This window comes from Lithobates pipiens, unplaced genomic scaffold (genome assembly GCF_037356315.1).
Source record: "Lithobates pipiens isolate NorthernLeopardFrog02 unplaced genomic scaffold, aLitPip1_a1.2 Scaffold_23, whole genome shotgun sequence".
Taxonomy (NCBI): domain Eukaryota; kingdom Metazoa; phylum Chordata; class Amphibia; order Anura; family Ranidae; genus Lithobates; species Lithobates pipiens.
In genome coordinates, this window is record NW_027507785.1 from 187,261,796 (window position 1) to 187,284,430 (window position 22,635).

Genomic DNA, 22,635 nt, shown 5'->3' on the forward strand with positions numbered 1-22,635 from the left:
GCTAATTAGAAATAACAGCTGCAAACTCAAAAGGACACAGAGAATAAGTATCCAGCACAAATCACTCTATGGCAAAAGACATTACAGGGGAAAACTCAGGTGCAATGGCAAAAATACACCATTAGATAGACAGGATTCTACCCTGTCAAAACAAGTAGATTTATTGACTTGTGCAAAATAAATGACTGCACTATGTTGGGCAAAGAATTACAGTTTAGAGGACGGGAATGCAAAGTGAGACCACGTTCTCTATTACCCCCAATGTTCAGGAGAAAATGCAAGTAGTAATGGTGAGGCTTATCTGCTACCTATTTGCCTCCGCATGGGGGGCAAGCAGCTGGTCCTCCCAACTTGTATACTGGTTTTAGGCGATCAAAGGATCCCTAAAAAATAATTTTGATGTTAGTTTAGGAGCAAAAATTTGTGAAGGCAGGCAGATTCTTTTCTGTATAGTTTTTAACATTTAAATCATTTAACATTAACATTTTGGAACTTTACTACAACTCTACAGATTTTATTAAAGTAACAACACCAGATTTTATTCTTGGGATTGTATGATATTTCTGTTTCAAAGTTTTAAAACTCTCATTGAAATAATAATGTTCATGCCATATGGATATTAACAAGTGTATTGATCTTGTCCTCTGTGACCCCTGATAGTGCTCATACAGCACACCACAACTCTTCTACCTAGGCTTATTGTAAGAATAATGTGGAGAATATATATATACTGTCACGGCATGGGACCTGGTGTTCTGTGGATGGTTCCCTATTGCCTGAGCCACTGGGGAACTTCCTTCTGTGTGGAGCCCCTGTTATCCCCTGGTCCTTGATCTTGGACCCTGGCTCCACCCAGTGTCCAGCTGTAGGCAGTCACATGATTTAGTGACCTATAAATCATCACTTCCCCTTCCTGTCTTTGCCCTAGTATAGGTTACTATTCGTTCTCGTCGGTGTATGTTATTGTGTTTCTGGTTGCTGACTTTGCTTGTTCCTGACTCTGCTTCTTGGATTACCCCTTGGATTTACGCTGAACTTGTTGCTGACCCTGCCTATTGCTGATGCCACCTTCTGGCTGATCCTGTGTACTTCTGCCTTGGTTCACTGACTTGGATAGTTTAGGATTGTCCTTTCTGCCACCTGGTTCCAGTCTTTGGACTCTATCAATCGTGAGTTATTCAATTGGTGGTTCGTTTTTAGGCTGTTTGCACCTTTTATTGTGCTCCCCTAATCCTGGCTGCAGGATTTCAACCATCCCTCCACCTGATACTAGGATAACAAGACTACCGGTCAGGAAACCAGAGTGACGGTTGGAATCTCCTGGCAGACCTGATATATACAGTACATTTATTACAAAACAAAAACTGTGGATTGGTCTCCATATATATTAAAGAGTTTGTATGTCACTAGTTCTACTTACAGCTGCTGTCCTGTCTTCTTCACATCTGCTGCTCAATATAAAGCATGCCTCTGCATCATCCATCCTAAGAACAGAAAAAAGTATTGAGCTAAAAATGAGAGTAAAAGACTAGTCTAGCCAAACAGGTCTTAACAGAGTCATTTTTATAAGCTGAGATACAGTAAGATAACAAAGGGTAAACAAGGGCTAGAGATCTAAAGCCTTTGCCATAACATGTTATCCAGTACTGAAACGTGTTAGGCATCTTTCACATGGCCGATCCGTTCAGGTCCGCCTGTCAGTTTTTCAAGTGGACCTGAACGGATGCTCCATAGAGATCTATGGAGCGTCGGATGTCAGCTGATGTCAGCTGACATCCGACCCACCCTGATCCGAAAAAGTGTGACGGAGGAAAAACCTACTTTTCCATCCGTCATTGGATCGGATGACGACGGACTGTGCGGTCCATCGTCATCTGATCTCCCATAAGGCTCTGACAGGTTCGTCCCTGCGCAGTGTGCAGAGATGGACCTGTCCTCTTCCTGCTCAGCGGGGATTGATGGAGCACTCCCCGCTGAACAAGAGGATATCCATGGGCTGGATCATCACTGATTCGCCCCGTGTGAAAGAGCCCTATATCTCCATACTCACTGCTCACCTATAGAGAAATAAGAGGATGTATAGTACAAAATTGGTCCAAAATGTTCTTTACTTGTTAAACTTGTAACTCCAAGTGCTAATAGTATAAACCATATTTTATCAGTAAAGCAACATTTCAAACAACCATGTTCTGTCAGTTTGACAAGAACATGATCATTCAAAACTTTGCTTTACTGCCACCATGTGATTTGAACTATTGGCACTTCGAGTTACAAGTAAAGAACATTTTGGACTAATTTTGCATATGGAACATTGGCTTTTTGCCCTGGTTGGGAAACACCCAAATTTGCAGGGTGTTAGCCCCGCTGAATGCCCTGCAATGCATAAAAAAAAAATACAGTGCATTCTGCACCGTGATTGGGCATCAGGGCGCAGTAAAAGTTGGTTGTTAAGGAGGGGGGGGGGGAGGAAGCCGTCCGCGACATCCTTAACAATCGATGAGTTATCAGCTGTCAAAGGGCATCCTTGATGACAGCTGAATAAAAAATAAAGAAAAAGACATTTGTTGGTAAAAAAATAGTAAAGAAACAAATTGTGTATTTTTAATAGCTAGGAGCTGGCAATTGCAACCGCAAGTCAATTTAAATGTGATTAGACTTGTTTTCATTAATTTAGAAATGTAATTTTTTGCTGCAGCATGTTCTATATATAGCTACAGATGTGCCACTTGCACCACTAGATGCAGACTAAGGAGACAACACCCCCCCCCCCCCCCGTACTATATTTAAAGGAATTTTTCATTTTTATTGTTGTACTTTGAGCATCATTAAAATCACTGCTCATGAAAAAAAAATGCGTTCATGCATGTCTCCCAAGGCAGTACGCGGACCACCATAACCCCTTCTTTTTAACTTCAAAATAGGCACTTTGGAGTTCACTGTTCGGGGCAGAACCTTTCTCCTGTTTGGGAGTTCTGCTGCAAACTGAACAGGGGGGTCTACTATTCCTTTAAAAAAAGTGTGGAGCCCCCCGTTAAAATTGATACTAGACATTCAAGCTGGATGCCCAAAAAGGGAAGCAATGCACATGCATTTCCCCCCCTCTCCTGAACAATGCCAGGCCACATGCCCTCAACACTGAGAGGGTACCTTGCAAGAGATGGTGGCCAACTTTGCCTGTTTCTCTCATCACTAGTGCAAAATCAGTTTTTGTTTCCTAAAAAGGGTCTGTATATGACAAAGCATGTGCTACATCTACTGTATATGCCAAAATATGTGCTTTGTTTTAGAAGTATTGCAGCGTAATGAGCAAACATCCTGAAATCTCAATCTCTTGGATATGGGTGACTATGTACTGTCACATTAAGGGCATGAATGGCATATATACGGTAAATAACAGAAAATTGGGATCTGCAAAACGTTATTTACCTTTATGCATTTTATTCGATTTAAAAGAGTATATAATGTTGATAGAATGCCTGTTTAATTGGTATTAGGTTCAAACTTTAGGTTTGAATCAAACCTTGGCTGTTTGGGAGTTCATATGAATTCCTGAACTTTCCCCATTCAGCAGAAGAAAATGTCATGTAAAATAGCAGTATTACCATTTGTATTAATACTCATAATAACACCCATTGCATTGGGGGATCACAGCTGCATGGTTAGGGTGGAGCAGAAAAATGATTCAATATACACTATATTGTAAAAAGTATCGGGATGCCTGCCTTTACATGCACAAGAACTTCAGGCACTGATGTTGGATGAGAAGGCCTGGCCCGCAGTCTCCACTGTAGTTCATCACAAAAGTGTTCTATCGGGGTTGAGGTCAGGACTTTGTGCAAGCCAGTCAAGTTCCTTCACCTCAAACTCGCTCATCCATGTTTTTGTGGACCTTGTTTGAACAGGAAGGGCCATCCCAAAATGTTCCCACAAAGTTGGGAGCAGGAAATTGTCCAAAATGTCTTAGTATACTGATCCCTTAAGAGTTCCCTTCACTGGAACTAAGGGGCCAACCCCTGAAAAACAATCCCACACCATAATCCCCCCTCCACCAAATGATTTAGACCAGTGCACAAAGCAAGGTCCATAAAGACATGGATTAGCGAGTTTGGAGTGGAGGAACTTGGCTAGCCTGCCCCACTACAACCTCTGACCTCAACCCGATAGAACCGCTTTTGGGAGGATTTCGAATGGAGACTGCGAGCCAGGCTTTCTCACCCAACATCAGTGCCTGACCTCACAAATGCACTTCTGGAAGAATGGTTAAACATTCCCATAGACACACTCCTAAACCTTGTGGACATCTTTCCCAGAAGAGTTGAAGCTGTTATAGCTGCAAAGGGTAGACAAACTAAATAGTGAACCCTACTGACTAAGACTGGGATGCCATTAAAGTTTATGTGGGTCTAAAGGCAGGCGTCCCAATACTTCTGACAATGTAGTGTAAGTACCATACCTTGTGCTGATTTAAAAAAAATATATATTTAACTAAACTTAACTAATATATATATATATATATATATATATATATATATATATATATATAAAACTAATTTGGGTGCCACATTGCATAAGTACTTGTCATACAAAGTGTGACATTGCTGAATACTGAAAAATGGCCTGTGCAGGAAGGGAATGAAACAGTCTGGTCTTTAAGTGGTTAAATTTAAACAAACATCTCTGTCACTTTAGCATTATTGCTTGGTCTGCATGTGATATGGAAGTTAAGCTCAAAACCCTATATATTTTGCTTTACTTTACAAAGGGGGTTATTTAAGAAAGGTAAATCCACTTTGCACTGCAAGTGCACTTGGTAGTGCAGTCACTCGAAATCTAAGTGGTAGATCTGAAATGAGGGGAAGCTCTGCTGATTTTATCCTCCAATCATGTGCAAGCTAAAAATGCTGTTTTTTATTTTCCTTGCATATCCCCCTCGGCTCTACAGGGACTTTATTTCCAAGTGCACTTGCAGTGCATAGTGGATTTGGCTTTAGTAAATAAACCCCAAAGACTTATCTTCAATACATATTTGACTCAGTTGTCAAAGTGTCTGTGTACCATTGGGAACATTTACCTTCACTTCTTGTCCCAGTGACACAACAGGAAGTTAGAGGTACTCTCCCAGAGTTCTCTCCTCTTTTAGTTGTCCCTGAAATAGGTGTTCCCATTGGAGGATTTCCCCCTAACCTTTGTCATGGGAACAACTCTAAGCCCTTGTACACATGGTCGGACATTCCGACAACAAAATCCGTTGGATTTTGTCCGACGGATTTTGTCCGAAACTTGTGTTGCATACACGCAGTCTGACAAAGTTGTCGGAAAATCCGATCGTTCAGAACGTGGTGATGTTATTTCGTTACGACGGGACTACGTTCAGGCTAGTAGCCAATAGCTTTTGTCTAGGAATTTGATCTGAGCATGCGTGGCACTTTGTCTGATCGGAATTCTCTACAAACGATAGGACAAAGTCCCATCGGACCATGTTGTCGGAAATTTTTTTAGCCCATCTCTAAAACGTTGTCGGTCGGATATTCCGACGTAAACAGTCCGATGGAGCCCACACATGGTCGGATTATCCGATAACACGGTCCAATCGGACATTTTCCGTCGGAGTGTCCGACCGTGTGTACAAGGGCTAAGGCCCCATTAACACTATAGATTAGATAGACTAGATTTTCTGCTGATTTTTGTCTTCAGATTTACCAAAACCATGTAGTGCAAGGGCTTGCCTGATTGCATACAAATTGAAACTCCTAAGGTTTGACCTCATATTATATGGTTTTGGTAAATCCGAAGGAAAAAAAATCAGCAGAAAATCTGATAGTGTGTACAGTATGGGGCTTAACATTTAAAACAATTCTCAGTGGCAGTGGTTACCAGTACAAACAGTGGTGGTGAAGCTGCTTAGTGGGTTTAACTCCTCCTAGACTCTCTCTAAATCTAGAAAAATATTTTTTGCTCAGCGATACACTTTAAATTGCATGTTTGTATATTTACTACAGTAGAGTTATTTACTACAGTATAGTTCTAGTCATACAGTAAAGAGCAGAAGACATCTGAATGTTGTGCCATGGGAACAGAGTATCATAGTGCTTGCTGGAATACTCTTCTACATTATTTATCAGAGAGAAGGAATATATCCCTTTTAACATCCATTTGGCTTATTAGAGCTGAAACTAAATATTTTTTTTTGTAATTCTATGGTAACAATTTACACAGAATTCTTTGGTTCATTGTGGAAGTCATGAAGTATTTTCTCCTGCATGCCTTCACAAAGATAAAGCTCAGCTTAGTCCAAAGTAGGTTAACTATACAATTATCTAGAGAATTAACAGTGCATGCACATCCACAGAAATTGTGTTACTTAAATCTAGTGGAGTATGAGCAACTTAAAAGGTTTTGTATAAACTAAACCTTATAGGATGCATCATAATGGTCTTTGTTAAAACATTTAAAATGTTTTTTGTTTTTGTTTTTTTTAATGGGGAAATACTGGGTACATACAATGTACAAAATAATGGGAATATCCTAAGGCAGATAAGAAATAGTAGCAGGCATGCTTACGGATAATTGACACTTTTGATCCAGCTCATTTCATGTCATGTATAACAATTCTAAAGATAAAATGGAACCGCTTTTTAAGCCGTGAATCTGTGTGACTGTATGTTACTGCAAACTTCAAAAAGCTAACTTCCTGTGATGTTTTTGAATGACCGTGGTATTCCGATTGTAGGTGAATGACTCATGTGGGCACAGTACAGAGCAAATCGCCTGGAAAAATGAGAGGAACAGCAAAGTATGTTAAATGCTTTCTGCTTAATTGATGTTAAGCTGGTATTTCATATAAAGTATGTTTTCCTTGTAACCCAAGCTTTAATGTGTCAAGCTTCCATTTTAATTAGGTACGCATATATATTATATTTACTTTTGGCGCCATCACTTACGTAGAGGTCTGATGAGCTATTCACCTATTTTCACTAATAAGATAAAAGACAATTCAACTTCCACTTAATACAGCTGACTATTTAAAGAAGGGACAGACCAGTCTTTGTGTGGCACACCATAAATATAAAAAATACATACCGGCTGAAACTTGAAATAACCCAATCAATCACAACAAGACAGTATCAATAAACATTACTTGGTTTAGGTCAGCTAATTTAATGTTCAATTGAAGAAAGCTAGAACTGCATTGTTTTATGTAACTTCTTTTTAAGTGATTTACTTACTTGGCTCTTAATAAATCCTGATCTTTAAGGGCTGAACCCTGTAGGTAGATAACTCTTTGAGACCACATGGGAATCTGAAGAATGCGTCTAACCTGGACATCCATCTCTGTTGGACACAATATCACCACATAGTAATCCTGTTACACAGAAAGTTTACAATTATTTACATGTGTAACACCAATGATTTGTTTATTTATGTAAAACCATACAAAATATTAGAAGTTCAGAAGCTGAGTTATTCAAGTAAATGTTGGCAAGACAGTTACAACTAATGTAAATTGAATATAACTATGTCCACCAATCCAATATTTGATTTAATTGTTGTAAAATTGAGTTTTAAGCCAGACCCACTGTAGAAGTGTCCAAGGGGTGCTGTTTTAGTCGATGATCTCCTGCCCTTTTTTGTCCTCTTATTGGCTTTGTAACACAAATATTTAAAGTATGCCTCATGTGTCTGAACAAGATGTCTATCAACTGTATGTTTCTTTTGCTCTTCCACTAGAGCACCTATAAAATCAGACTTAGTCTTAATTTTAGAACCTCTAAAGGAGGGGAAGCCACTCGCACTCAACCCAAGCAAGACCTGGAAGATCATGGCTATCACCGTAGAAGCATCAAACACTATGGCCCATCAGGTTTTAGATATACAGTATGCTGTACACTTAAAGTGGTTGTAAACCCTCCACCACAACTTTGTCCCATGTACTGTAAATCAGCATAAAAATCCCTAATGAACACTGCTTGTAGATATCTCCTTACTTGCTTAGTATTATTGTAATCCTTTTTGTTCTTTAGAATGAAGTCACTAAGCATGCCCAGATCTCCCCTGATTTACGGCACACTCTCTATGTCTTATCTATCTGTTATCAGGACTTCCTATGGCACACAACTCCCAGCAGGCTGCAGAGTCATTCAGAGCTTCCTTCTAGACTCCATGTGACCATGTGACATGCCATGCAGTGTAAACTTGGCCATCACTGCAGTCTTATCAGCTGAAGCTGATAAGACTGACAAAGGCAAACATTAGATATCAGCACAAGTAAATACTATGAAATAAAACAAGTCAGCTATGAACATGGAAGCAGAGTTGCCATAGAAACGTTGGATTGAGAAGAAGGCTTGGTTAACAGTACAGGAAGTGCTCTATGTAAGGGAGGAAATACACTCCACTGTGGACTCAGAAAACAATACTTAAGATGGCGCTGCCTAACCCCTGGAAACAAGTTTTTTTTAAGTTTGCGATTTGGGCTGGATTACAGTGGCTATAGTTTGATAATTACTTATTATAATGGACTAAATGAAAAGAAGCATCAGAGTGGGAGAGTTTACATCCTCTTTAAATTGTCAAGCTGGACGTGTAATAAAGATAATTCACCATTTTACACAGAGTTTTACAATGCCTCATGGACGTGTAGTTTTGTTACAACTGGAGGGCTGTAGTTTGAAGATCCCTGTGATAGACCAACACAAAGTGGCATTGAATTGGGAAGTGGAAGGAAAATGATAAATGCTTTTCAATTTTTTTTTTACAAAAAAATGTGAAAAATGTGACGTGCATTTGTATTCAGCCCCCCCGAGTCAATACTTTGTAGAACCACCTTTCACTGCAATTACAGCTGCAAGTATTTTTGGGTATGTCGTTACCATCTTTGCAGATCTAGAGTTTTTCCCATTCTTCTTTGCAAAATAGCTCAAGCTCTGTCAGGTTGGATGGAAAGCGTCTGTGAACAGCAATTCTTGCCACAGATTCTCAATTGGATTTAGGTCTGGGCAATTTTAACATATGAATATGCTTTGATCTAAAACATTCCATTGTAGCTCTGGCTGTATGTTTAGAGTGGTTGTCATGCTGGAAGGTGAACCTCCACCCCAGTCACATATCTTTTGCAGACTCTAAAAGCCTATTTTTAGTGTACTCAGATTTTAGATTAGCCTTTTCCAGTTGTGCAATGAAGTGAGCCTCACTAATCAGGGGAGGCTTCTTGTCCTCTAAGTCACTTATATGTCTTTCAGCTGCTCTTGTACATTCCCTAATTTCAGCAAGGAAACCTCCCCCTTCAGCCCAAAGTCCTCAGTTTTCTAGGCATAAAACAGCATATTCCAATCCTTAACTGTCAGGTAGGAGACCTTGCCAGTTTTATGCATTGTGTCCTTGGGCTTGTCCACTTCTCTGGGGGTACATTGTGGAAGGGTTGGCTGGGTATCGGTTTGGGACTCCAAGGCCATGGCTTTCTCCTTATTTTTGCAGGTCATCACGAGTACAAGTCAGCTTGTCCATATAAAGGGTAGTTACCTGGATGATCACAAACTGCTTGTAGGTGAATTGGTCCAGTAGTTTGGCTGGGGGAAGGATCTTTTCAAGATCTGCAGGGGGAGCTCTGTGAGCTGTGTCTACTCACATGTTGTGTATGGCCACACCCTATTTGCAAACCTATGATGTGTTAAATACACTGTTAGCATTTTTTGTATGTTTGTTTTATAATTGCAAAAAAATCCTATTAATCTTTTCAGAAATTTCGGTCCTCCATGTGTCCGCTACACACTTCCTGTATAACCCGATCAGTTCTTATCCTGGAACTATACGTTAATTAGTGCCTATGCTTTGGAGATGGAGACAGACTGACAACACATAGTACACAAAATTCTGTATGTTTTCAGTCTACAGTAGAAAATTAGCTGTGGAGGAGATTAAGAGTATGTTTCTGTATTTCCAGGAAAGGAAAAAAATACAGTGTTTTTTTATTTTATTTTTTATTTGCCTTGACATACACTTTAAGGTGTTAAACATTTTACTCAGTATAAAGTTTTAATAAGTCTTTACCTGCAGTCTTGGGTGTGCATAGAACTCATTCAAGAAATCCATTAACAGATCAATTTTTAAGGAGCTAACACATAAGACGACATGTTTTTCTGTTTGTGCTCGGTAACGGCTGTAATTTCCACCTGATTTTTGCCTTTCCATCCACAGATATGCCAGCTGTTCAAACTAAGAGATTAAAAGAGTGAAGAAAATATACTGTACATTTACCACCATAAAAATCTAGGTCACTGATGGATATTTTGTGCTATGATGTGAAAACAGTATTTGTGAATGAGAAAACTATACTGTACATCTATAGAAACAAGTACAATCTACATACAGTGCCTTGCAAACGTATTCACCCCGCCCCTTGGCATTATTCATGTTTTCTTGCCTCACAACCTGGAATTAACATGAACTGATTGAGTATTTACATCATTTAATTTACAGAACATGCCCACAAATTTGAAGATTTTTTTAATTTTTATTGTGAAGCAAACAACAAATAGGACAAAATAACAGAAAAAGTCAATGTGCATAACTATTCACCCCGCTAAAATCAATAATTTGTAGAGCCACCTTTTGCAGCTATCACAGCTCCAAGTTGCTTTGGATAAGTCTCTATGAGCTTGCCACATCTTGCCACTGGGATTTTTGCCCATTCCTCCTTGCAAAACTGCTCCAGCTCCTTCAATTTGGGTGTTTTGCGCTTGTGAACAACAATCATCTTTAAGTCTAACCACAGACTAAGGTCTGGGCTTTGACTAGGCCATTCCAACACATTTATGTTTCCCCTTAAACCACTCAAGTGTTGCTTTAGCAGTGTGTTTGGGGTCATTGTCCTGCTGGAAGGTGAACCTCCGTCCTAGCCGCAAATACACAGTGGTACAGATTTTACTCAAGAATATCCCTGTATTTAGCACCATCCATCTTTCCCTCAACTCTGACCAGTTTCTCAGTCCGGACTGCTGAAAAATATGATGGCGTTCTTTGGGTGATATGATGTGTTGGGTTTGTGCTAGACATAGCGTTACCTTTGGCCAAAAATTAAAATTTAAATTTGTCTCATCAGACCAGAGCACCATACAATTTGAGAGTTTCCCATGTGCCTTTTCGCAAACTCAAAACATGCCATTTTGTTTTTTGCTGAAAGTAATAGCTTTCTTCTGGCCACTCTGCCATAAAGCCCAACTCCTATGGAGCGTACAGCTTATTGTTGTCCTATGTACAGTTACTCCAGTCTCTGCTATGGAAATCTGCAGTTCTTCCAGGGTTACCTTAGGTCTCTGTGCTGACTCACTGATTAATGCCCTCCTTGCCCAGTCTGTGAGTTTTGGTGTGCGGCCGTATCTTGGCAGGTTCGCTGTTGTGCCATGTTATTTCCATTTGGTTATGATAGATGATAGATTTGATGGTGCTCCTAGGGATCATCAAAGATTTGGACTTTTTTTACAACCTAACCCCGACTTTTACTTCTTAACCACATTGTCTCTTACTTGTTTGGATAGTTCCTTGGTCTTCATGGCAGTGTTTTGGTTAGTGGTGCTTCTTTCTTAGGTGTCTGGGGCCTTTCAGAAAGGTGTGTATATGTAATGACAGATCATGTGACACTTAGATTGCACACAGGTGGACATCATTTCACTAATTATGTGACTTCTGAAGGTAATTGGTTGCACCAGAGCTTTTTATGGGCTTCATAACAAAGGGGGTGTATACATATGTACATGCCAATTATGAGTTTTTTATTTCTGAAAAATAGATTTATGTATATATTTTTCTAATTTTACTTCACCAACTTGGACTATTGTGTTCTGACTCAACACATATAATTCAGATTAAAAAAACATTGAACCTAAGGCTGTAATGTAACAAAATGGGTAAAAAGCCAAGGGAGGGTGAATACATTTGCAAGGTACTGTATGTATTACCATACTCAGAACGGTCAACATATATTTTATAATAATGTCATGAAAAATGGATTTGAAAAGCAAAAACATAATATACCCCACTTTATGTAAATTATATCACCACATTTTTATATTTTTCATTAAACATTTTTTTTTCAATATTAAAACTGTAATTTACTAGTGTGACTCTCGACTTTGGGGTTTACTAGTGATATATGAATTAATAGAATTATTTATTTTTAGGGTAATCTCTTGAACTTCATGTAAGCATCCATCCTCTCTGCCACATCAAACTGACAGAAATGCTTAGAAAGATCAAAAAAGGTTAAAGTGTAGCTAATCCCAAAAACAAAAACGTAAAGAATTTCAGCTTAGAATTTCCTAGATGTAATGGTTGGATTAGTTTACTTTTTAAGTTTAAAAAAAAAAAAAAAAAACCTTTATTAGCACCTGGTGATTCTGCTAGTAATAAATGTACTTTCTGACAGTGACAACTCTCACTCCTGGTACTGTATCTAGGGAGGAGCATTGTCGTCACCCTAGGTTGCTCTTCCAATTGAGACGGAAAACACCTCCTTCTCTCCTTATCATTACATTTGGAGAAAAGATTGTGTAGTATACAAATATAGCTTGGAAAGCTAATTGCATTTAGATTCAAGGTTCAGATTAGGAAGTCACAAGGATATTGGATTTCTATCAATGTTAGAAAATAAAATGTCCTTAGCCTGCAAAAAGGAAACAAATGCAGCCACTACTTCTATGGACAGCTAATCTACAATATATAAATGTTTATTATTGGTTTAGATACACTATATTTAGATATATAGTGACTTTCACTTAGGGGTACCTTCACACTTTCATCACTCTCAATGGGAAAAGTTACAGCATTTTATTCTAGTGACTAACCTTTCCCACTACCTAACAAATAATTCCGCTGACCAAGTTGGTAACCCATCATAGTGATGGGCTGAAAGGAATTCCCAGAGGTGTGAGAACTTTTCATGTTCATAACAACTGCCTGCATGTATTTCTGCTAGCTGTTCTTTTTAAAAGGGAATAACTTTAAACAGCATCATAGAAGTGGAGATGGTTTTTGCTCCAAACTTAAATAGCTGTAACATTCAGAGTAGTCAGAAAAGAGGAAAGATGCAAACTTCTCTGCATGGAGTCTGACAGTTGCACACAACAGTACAAAATAAGTTGCATTAAAAGACTGTAGCCATTTTAGAAATGAATATTGCTTAGTGTTTTCTTGCTCGGAAATGTGTATAGATGCCAGTGGAAATTTTGATGTAATGGTCCATGAATGGTGTCTTTTTCTCTAAGTTCATATTCTATTTGGTATGCAATGTTTTTTCCTCAGGTTGTCAAAGCTGCAGGGTTTAGTAAAACCAATTGCCAATATGCAAGATACTCTACACAAACAAGTGTGCAGTGAGCCAGAAGAGTTTATTATACAGTACATCCATTCTGCTAGTGAATTTTTGTAGGCTTCACTGAACTGAAAACCAATGTTGGGTGAATGTGTGGACAAAACGCATGCTTCCATACAAGGCCAAGCGCAGAAGCTCCAACATCAGGGATTCCAGGAATATTTTAGAAACCTGAGAATGGGGAAGGAGCATGTAAAAATGGCACGGATAATGTACCATGATAATTTGTAATCATAATAAAAGTAGCTATCAGATTCATTCCTTGATAGGTCTAATGGAAAATAGATTATATTAACATCCCTCTAAAAAAAATAGTGGTGACTTGACAATACGTAGGCAAGAAAATGGAAACCTCAAAAAACATGGGCTACAAATGGGCAGTCAAGAAAAAGGACAATATGTTAAAATAGGTAGGCATTAGAATACAAGGAAACATTCAAGCAATCATTACAACAACAAATGGATAATCTTTGTAATGCATTTACAACAAATGGGAAATTGATACAATATGGGGGCATTGACAATAACACTGAAAATAATTTGAGCTTCAAGTATAGCTCCAACCCCTCCATATATTTACTAATTAGCAGCAGCAGGCTCTGTGTACATCTTCTATCCAAACATGTTCTTATTGTACAAAGGAAGTAGCTAGGGGGACAGTACAATTAATGCTTTCAACTCCAGCAGCTGTGCAGCTACAACAATAATGTAATGTTACTACTCCAGTCAGTTCTTAAACTCCCCATGGCAATCATTTTCATTAGCCAGATTCTCCACCTAAAACCTGGAGATATCCTGAAGTTATTATTGTCTTGCTACCATGTGATTCATTTAAAATAAGCGCTTAAGTAAGTTACATAATGATTGCACAATGAGCAAACATTAAGGTATCATACCTGGATTGGAAGAACTACTAGAGCTACACAGATCATTATGACTACCAAAAGTTTTGATGGCCATATTTTTGGGGTCACATCTCCAAATCCAACAGTTGAAAACGTGACAATGCAGAAGTAGAGAGAATCAAATAGTGTCAATTTATTTCCAGCTCGCTCTAAGTGTTGAATTCCACAGATGCTGAAAAACAAAATTACATTTACACCAATTAAAATAGCTAGCTGAATAAAGGATATACTATATAGTCCATTGTATTATGCGGGTGATGTGTGTAATTTATGGGTTTTGAAGGAACAGACAGATATTAAAGCAAATGACCAAAGTAATGATTTGCAAAGTAATTACCTAAAGTAACTCAGCAGAAATGAGTTAAATTGAATCTTTCTGTTGAATTTTTTGGTGTCTGTATTTTATACTTGCAGCATTTTTTCAAAACTATCTTCAATTATAATCTGAGATTTGTGACATGAAATACACTGGTCACTGCACTTTTTTGTTTGTCTTATTAAAGCGGTAGTAAAGGTAATTAAAAAAAAAACAATCCTGCAAGGTAAAGGCATAAAGTGCTAGTATGTGTTGCATACTAGCACAGGAAGAAAGACTTAACTTGAAACAAAGCCCTCCATAGGCACACTGTTACCACTAACATCTTTTCCGTCTTCACTCTATCTTCCTTCTGGGTTTGCGGGCTTCACCCACCATGATGATACTCCCACACATGTGCTCGGGAGTCACAACCACAGCACAGAGCAGTATGTCATGCCTTCAGAGAGTATGCACCAGTATCACCGGCTGCTACTCCCTAGAATATCTCCTAAATGGTGTATGCTTAGGAGATATTAATTTAGCCTACAGGTGAGCTTTATTATAAGCTTACACGTAGGTAAAAAAAAAAACAGGCTTTACTATCGCTTTGACTCTTTTTTTGTGTGGTAAAGGATGAGTATGTAATACATGCAATATAGTAGTCAATATAGAAAACAAATAACTAGTCATAATTGATCAAAGGATCTAAAGAAGGAACACGTGTGCTTATAGCAAAACAATATGATTGATCACTTTTATCAAAAGCAGATAAGGTGCTGAAAAAGAATTGTGTTTCAGAGATAGATATACAAGTTAGGATCTGCCCTTTTTTACAGTTATGATATTAAAGTGTGACTTCAATCATTTTTGTTATGGATAGTGTGGAGAAGAGTTAGAACCTTCTGATTAGACAGCATGATTATTGCACAGGTGTGCCTTATGCCGCATACACACGACCGGACTTTCCGGCAGAAAAGGTCTGACGATCTTCCTGACAGACTTTCAGCAGAATTCCGATGGACTTCTGAACAAATGGACTTGGCCACACACGAACGGACTAAGTCTGTTTGTTTTGAATGTGATGATGTAAAACGGGACTAAAAAAGGAAGTTCAATAGCCAGTAGCCAATAGTTTCCCTTGCTTCATATTTGGTCCGTCGGACCAGCATACAGACGAACGGTTTTCCTGATAGAACTTGAGTCCGTCGGACAGATTTGAAACATGTTTTATTTCTAGGTCCATCTGATTTTTTTTAATGAAAAACGATTGGATTAGCCCAGACACGATCGGAAAGTCCAACAGACTGATTCCGTCGGACCTAGTCTGCCAGGAAGTCCAGTCACGGCATTAGGCTGGCCACAATAAAAGGCATATACGACAGCTTGTTCCAGTTCCTGACAATATCCAGCATTTACGCACAGCCATTGAACAGGAATGGACCAACATTTCACAGGCCACAATCAACAACCTGATCAACTCTATGCGAAGGAGATGTGCTGTACTGCATGAGGAAAATGGTGGTCACACCAGATACTGACTGGTTTTTGGACCCCCCCACCCCCCAATATAGTAAAACTGCACATTTTAGAGGGGTCTTTTATTGTGACCAGCCTAAGGCACACCTGTGCAATAATCATACTGTCGAATCAGCATCTTGATATGCATCTTGATATGCCACACCTCTGAGGTGGATGGATTATTTTGGCAAAGGAAAAGTGTTCACTAACACAGATTTAGACAGATTTGTGAACAATATTTGAGAAAATAGGCCTTTTCTGTACATAAAAAAAGTCATAGATCTTTAAAGAGGAAGTAAACCCTGATGAGTTTACTTCCTCTTTCATTCCCTGCAAAGGCAAAGCATAATGGACTACTATGCATCACATAGTAGTCCATTATGTGTCAGTTACCTGACACAGGAGCCAGCGAAGTCGCCGCTGTCCCCTGTAGTCCGCCGCATCCATCTTGTTGGTGGGGTCTCGCAGCTCCGCCGCTGTCATTCGGCGAAGCCGCGATGACGTCACTCCCGCGCATGCGCACGGGAGCTGACATGCGCGGCAGCTCCGTCGCTGAGAATGCCGCGCTCAGTGCGCCTGCGCGCCGCCGTCTATGGCGCATGCGCCGTAGACAGCGGTGCCTGTTTTCGGGAAAATATCTCCTTAACCATATAGGTTTAGGAGATATTGCTTGGACCTACAGGTAAGCCTTAATCTAGGCTTACCTGTAGGTCAAAGTGGTTTGTAAGGGTTTACAACCACTTTAAGTTCAGCTCATGATAAATAGTGGTAAACACAAATGTGTTACATTTATAATTTTGCTCAGTGTAGTTAGGAATTGGTCTACTTGTACTATTTTACCAATGAGTAAGATGCCTGTAAATCTTGCAAATTCTTAATAGTGTAGTAGTATTATTGTGTGCAACAATGCTGGTTACCAAATACTCCTCTGTACGTGGCTCAACTATACAGTATGTACCCACTAGAAGAACAGCAGGAAAGACTTTATTTAAATGTTGTATTATAAAGAAAATGTTAAAATACTTGCAGTGAATTTTAATTAACTTTAAACACCAAACGCACATTTTTTTTTGTAGGATCTCATATGCCCCTTTTATTACAATAATAATAAAAAAAACTGACCTCATGCCTGTAAAGAGTACGCTGGCTGCACAACATCAGTGATCTTTTTTTTTGGGGGGAGAATACTAGAGAAGGCTGTAGTATAGATCAAAGACACCCTAAAAGGAGTCTGCTTACATCAATAGCCATAAGACACAAACTTTGTTGGCAGTACCTGTCTGGTAATGATTTACTGTAAATACTTTTGACATCACTAAATTTACAAAGGAGGCCCTATCATTTTTCTAACTGATAGAACTTAAAAAAACTGTTGTCAATAACTCTCAGGCCGCGTACACACGCGGGGACTGTTCGCTCAACTTTGTCCGCTGAACAGTGTTTCAGCGGACAGTCCGCTCGTGTGTGGGCTTTCAGCGGACAGTTTCAGCGGACAGTTTGACGAACAAAGTTTTTCGGAAATCCCGAAAAACTGTCCGCTGAAACTTGGTTTGAGCGGACAGTCCGCCCGTGTGTGGGCCAGTCCGCTGTACTTTCGAAATGAGCGGACTGTTCCCGCCCGGAGAAAAGTCTGCTCATTTCGAGCGCGTGTCAAGGTGGGCGGGGCCCGCGACGGAGACGTCGCGGGCTCCGCCGCCTGGAATGGACTTAAAGGGGAACCCCAACGCCGAAAAAAATCGGCGTGGGGGTCCCCCCAAAGTCCACAACAGACCCTTGTCCGCGCACGCTACCCGGCCGGCCAGGAAAGGGGGGCGAGCGAGCGCCTCCTGAGCCGTACCAGGCCGCGTGCCCTCAACATGGGGGGTGCCTTGGGGAAGGGGGGGCCGCGCGGCCCCCCCCACCCCAAAGCACCTTGTCCCCATGTTGATGAGGACAAGGGCCTCTTCCCGACAACCCTGGCCGTTGGTTGTCGGGGTCTGCGGGCGGGGGGCTTATCGGAATCCAGGAGCCCCCTTTAATAAGGGGGCCCCCGGATACCGGCCCCCCACCCTATGTGAATGAGCATGGGGTACAATGTACCCCTACCCATTCACCTGTAAAATAAATAAAATAAGAAGAAGATGAAGAAGAAGAACGGAAGGCGGCGTCGACGACAGCGGCGACAGAAGACCGGGCCACCGCCTGTAAAAGAGCTATAAGAAGGCGCGGTGGCCCGGCAGAAGAACCGAAGAGGGGGACAAGACCCCCGAAGTCGGGAGAAGAGGCCGGCGGCGGGGAGGAAGAAAGCCGGACTCCTCCGCTAGCAAAAGAGCTACAAGAAGATAGCGGAGGAGTCCGGCGAGAAGACCCCCGAAGACGGAAGACCCCCGGAGCTGTGCAATAAAATATTTTATCTCGTGTGTTGTGTTTTTTTTTGGGTACTTTTATTTTACAGGTGAATGGGTAGGGGTACATTGTACCCCATACTCATTCACATAGGGTGGGGGGCCGGTATCCGGGGGCCCCCTTATTAAAGGGGGCTCCTGGATTCCGATAAGCCCCCCGCCCGCAGACCCCGACAACCAACGGCCAGGGTTGTCGGGAAGAGGCCCTTGTCCTCATCAACATGGGGACAAGGTGCTTTGGGGTGGGGGGGGGCGCGCGGCCCCCCCTTCCCCAAGGCACCCCCCATGTTGAGGGCACGCGGCCTGGTACGGCTCAGGAGGGGGGGGCGCTCGCTCGCCCCCCTTTCCTGGCCGGCCGGGGTAGCGTGCTCGGACAAGGGTCTGTTGTGGACTTTGGGGGGACCCCACGCCAATTTTTTTCGGCGTTGGGGTTCCCCTTTAAGTCCATTCCAGGCGGCGGAGCCCGCGACGTCTCCGTCGCGGGCCCCGCCCACCTTGACACGCGCTCGAAATGAGCGGACTGTTGCCTCGTGTGTGGGCGAGTCCGTTCATTTCAAAAGTTGCACGGACTTAGTACGACGAACTTAGTTTGCCGTATTTGTCCGCTCAAAAAGTGCCGTGTGTGGGCGTGTTCGTTCATTCAAAAGTTTGAGCGGACTTTTTGACGAACTTAGTTTTGGCAGACAGTCCCCGCGTGTGTACGCGGCCTCAGGAAGCCGCACATACTGCAACACCAGTAATTCATTTTGTAAAAACACACCAAAAACACACCAACAATTAGTCCACAGGCTGCAACATTTTGAAAACACCAGAAGTTGGCAACAGCTGCCAAGAAGCTATGCACTTGTAAATGAGAATTGCTCTATGTAAAGAGAAAGTATACAGTATATACTGTATATAATTACAAATTGTATATAAAAAGAAAACTAAAAGTTTAACACATATTGATAAAATTATTTGAACCAAGCTGGGCTATTTTACATGCATCTCTATAAAAATATTCAAAGAAGGGTATGGCGTTAGCCGCGGATAAAAATCGCTGCCTGAAGGAGAAGCTCTGGCAACTCAGGGGATAGATTGGCTATCAACAAGCATCCAGGACCCACACTCTCTCTACCCACACCAGGGGGATATACCCTAGACACCCACAACCATAATGAGGAAGCACAAAGAGGAGAGGAAGCCTCAGAATCTCACAGCCTTCTTCCCTCAGCAGAAGCGTGGCAGTAGGCAAAATGGCTCCATTGGGCCTTTCACCCTGGCCCCGAGAGCAACACCATGGACTTCTCAGCTGGGTCTGCATACTTTCTTCAGTGGCTCACTACACAGCCCTAACTCAGGTACTTCAACCCCACTGTCTGGAATCCAGGAAAAGTCCAGTTTTCCGATGGACACAAAGAATAGAGATCATGAGGTGAGCTCCAATACAGACTCGGGGGAGGACACAATGAAGCCAGTGCTAAACACAGGTATGAAAGACATGTTGATGTCACTGAGATACTTACTTCATGCAGATGTGATGTCTTGTATGCATAAGTTTAACAAGGAGCTGAAAAATGTTGAAGTCGGGGTTGATTATTAGGGAGAGCAAAGTGTGTGGAAGGCTGCTGATTGGCCAAAGCATGCACCTGCACCTGACCTACATGCTTTGTCCAATCACAGAGCACTCTGCTGTGAGAGCCATGATTGGCCAAAGGCAGGGTACCTTTGGCCAATCATGGCTCAGTGGGCTGTAAGGCTGCTTACACGGTGGCCGTACATAGTGTAATGAATGAGAGCAGAAAAATTACATTTCTAATGGAAAACGTGGGTTGTAATGTATTGTTGGATCCCAGCAATACACATAAAATTCTATGGGTTCTCCCCAGTCCATTACCAGGCCCTATATCCATACCAGCCCCGTGCCAAAAAAAAAAATGGTGTCGGAGTCCCCCCAAAATCCATACCAGACCCTCATTCGAGCACGCAACCTGGCAGGCTGCAGGAAAAGGGGGGAGACGAGAGAGAGCCCCCTCCTCCTGAACCGTACCAGGCCACATGCCATCAACATGGAGAAGAGGCCCTTGTAACCATCAACATGGGGACAAGGTATTTTAAGGGGGACCCTAAAGCACCCTCCCCATGTTGAGGGCATGTGGCCTGTACGGTTCAGGGGAGGCTCTCTCTTGTCCCCCCTTTTCCCACAGCCTGTAAGGTTGCGTGCTTGGATAAGGGTCTGGTATGGATTTTGGTGGGACCCCCACGCCATTTTTTGTGGTGCGGGGTTCCTTAAAATCCATACCAGACCTGAAGGGCATGGTATGGATTTTGGGGGGGACCCCCGTGCTATTTTATTTTAAATTTTGGAGCCGGGTTCCCCTTAATATTCATACCAGACCCAAAGGGCCTGGTAATAGACTGGGGGGGGGGGCTCTTGCCATTTTTTTCAATGATTTTTATCTATATTGCCGGGATCTGACAATACATTACAGCCACAAGCAATTTTTTCCTTTAGAAATTTCATTTTGCTGTGGTACTGTTGAACATGAGAAAGATGCACTACTTTACAGGCAGACTAAAGAGACCCCCCACCAGGCACAATATTTAAAGGAATATTTCATTTTTATTGTTTCACTTTAACCATCATTAAATTACATAAATACTTTGTGGGTGCAACTAGAAAGTCACCAAGTTATTGGTAACAATCTATACCATTATCTGCTGGCCAGTCATTTCAATGACAATGATATTAAGCTTTCTCCCACTATTACTTATTACTCCAGATGACTCACCTAGAACTACTATTCAAATCCCCATTATGAGTCTCCCTTGTATCATTCCTAACATAGCCATCACCCAATAGAATGCAAATGGGATTAAGCTGCTGGATGATATCCAAGTAGGTGCAGCTATTACATTTTTTAGATCCTTACAATTAGAATATTGACTATCCCCTAATTAATTTTTTAAGATATATGCAGATTCTATATGCCCATGTCTTATGCTTCAATCAATCAATTAATATCTCACTATCCTGGAAAATTGCCCAATTTCTCACTATACTTAATTCTAAACTCAGGGGCATTTCTTTCATGTACAGTGTACTTAACAACAAGGAAACATTTATCAAACCCTCTCCTATAAAAGCATGGGGACATTAATTAGGGTCAGTATGCTCAGATGAGCAGTGTCAAGCTACACTTATTTCCACCTACTCTGCTACAAAAAGTATGTGGGAGCTAACTTATAAGATTCTACTATATTGGTATCTGACTCCCCATAGGATATCTAAGTTTGCACCACAGTTATCACCTTTATGTTGGAAGAAGTGTGGAGCAGTGGGCACTCTCTATCACATACTAAGGTCCTGCCCAGAAGTGTTGTCTCTTTGGTTAGCAGTATTCCCTCTGATTAATACGATCTATGGGCTTACCACCCCCACTGTCCCAGGGATAGCTTTATTCTCACTGAACTTAGATAATGTGCCACCCAAAATAAGGGGCCTGATCATGCATATATTACTGGCAACCTGCCTGTCATTGGTCAGACATTGGAGGTACCCCCATACACCATCTATTAATGAAGTGGCCCAATTAACCCATACCCATGCCACATATGAATTACTATTTGCATTATCAGTTGACAAGCGTCAGGTGGTTGGCTCATCTTGGGAGTCGTGGAATAACTGGTATGACCAAACCCAATAGCCTTAAAGTGTTTGTTAAGTCAAACATGGAAATCACTGCCAACCACTCTATTAGGGCTATGCACAGCACACTGTATAAGTCTTTTATAAAAACGAGGCTTGTAAATACCATTTTAGATGGATCTTCAGGCCGATTACGTGACTCGTGGCTGCATTACAGCTCCGATACATGGCTGATGCAGGAGGGGCTGAGATCTCCCTGTGATGTCAGCTAACAGGCAGGGAGAAGGGGGTGAGGGGGAGAGAAGAGAGCAGATCAGGGCTGCAGATGTTGGAGGGATGTACGGTGATCATAGCTCAGCACCCCCGGTTTTTGTGGTCAACACAGAAAGTGGGATACAGGAAGTGGCAGGATCAGCCAGGACCAGGATCTCTATTTTATTTTTTGGGTTAACAAACACTTTAACCATTCACTTTAATTGTCCACTTATGGCTTATGATATCATTGATATGTATAATGCCTGTGTACACATTTATTT

The 22,635-nt window shown here is 41.3% G+C and overlaps 1 protein-coding gene across 2 annotated transcripts in view; it reads right to left on the minus strand.

The window, feature by feature from the left end:
* The window catches only part of KCNT2 (potassium sodium-activated channel subfamily T member 2), a 1,477,061-nt gene that overhangs the window by 889,510 nt on the left and 564,916 nt on the right, over positions 1-22,635 (minus strand). For both annotated transcript variants that reach the window (XM_077452683.1, XM_077452682.1), the window contains exons 9-12: positions 14,263-14,443; positions 10,048-10,212; positions 7,227-7,363; positions 1,421-1,484 (exon numbers count right to left, since the gene is read on the minus strand). In XM_077452683.1, the coding sequence (XP_077308809.1) occupies positions 1,421-1,484; positions 7,227-7,363; positions 10,048-10,212; positions 14,263-14,443 (547 nt within the window). The remainder of the gene's footprint in view (positions 1-1,420; positions 1,485-7,226; positions 7,364-10,047; positions 10,213-14,262; positions 14,444-22,635) is intronic.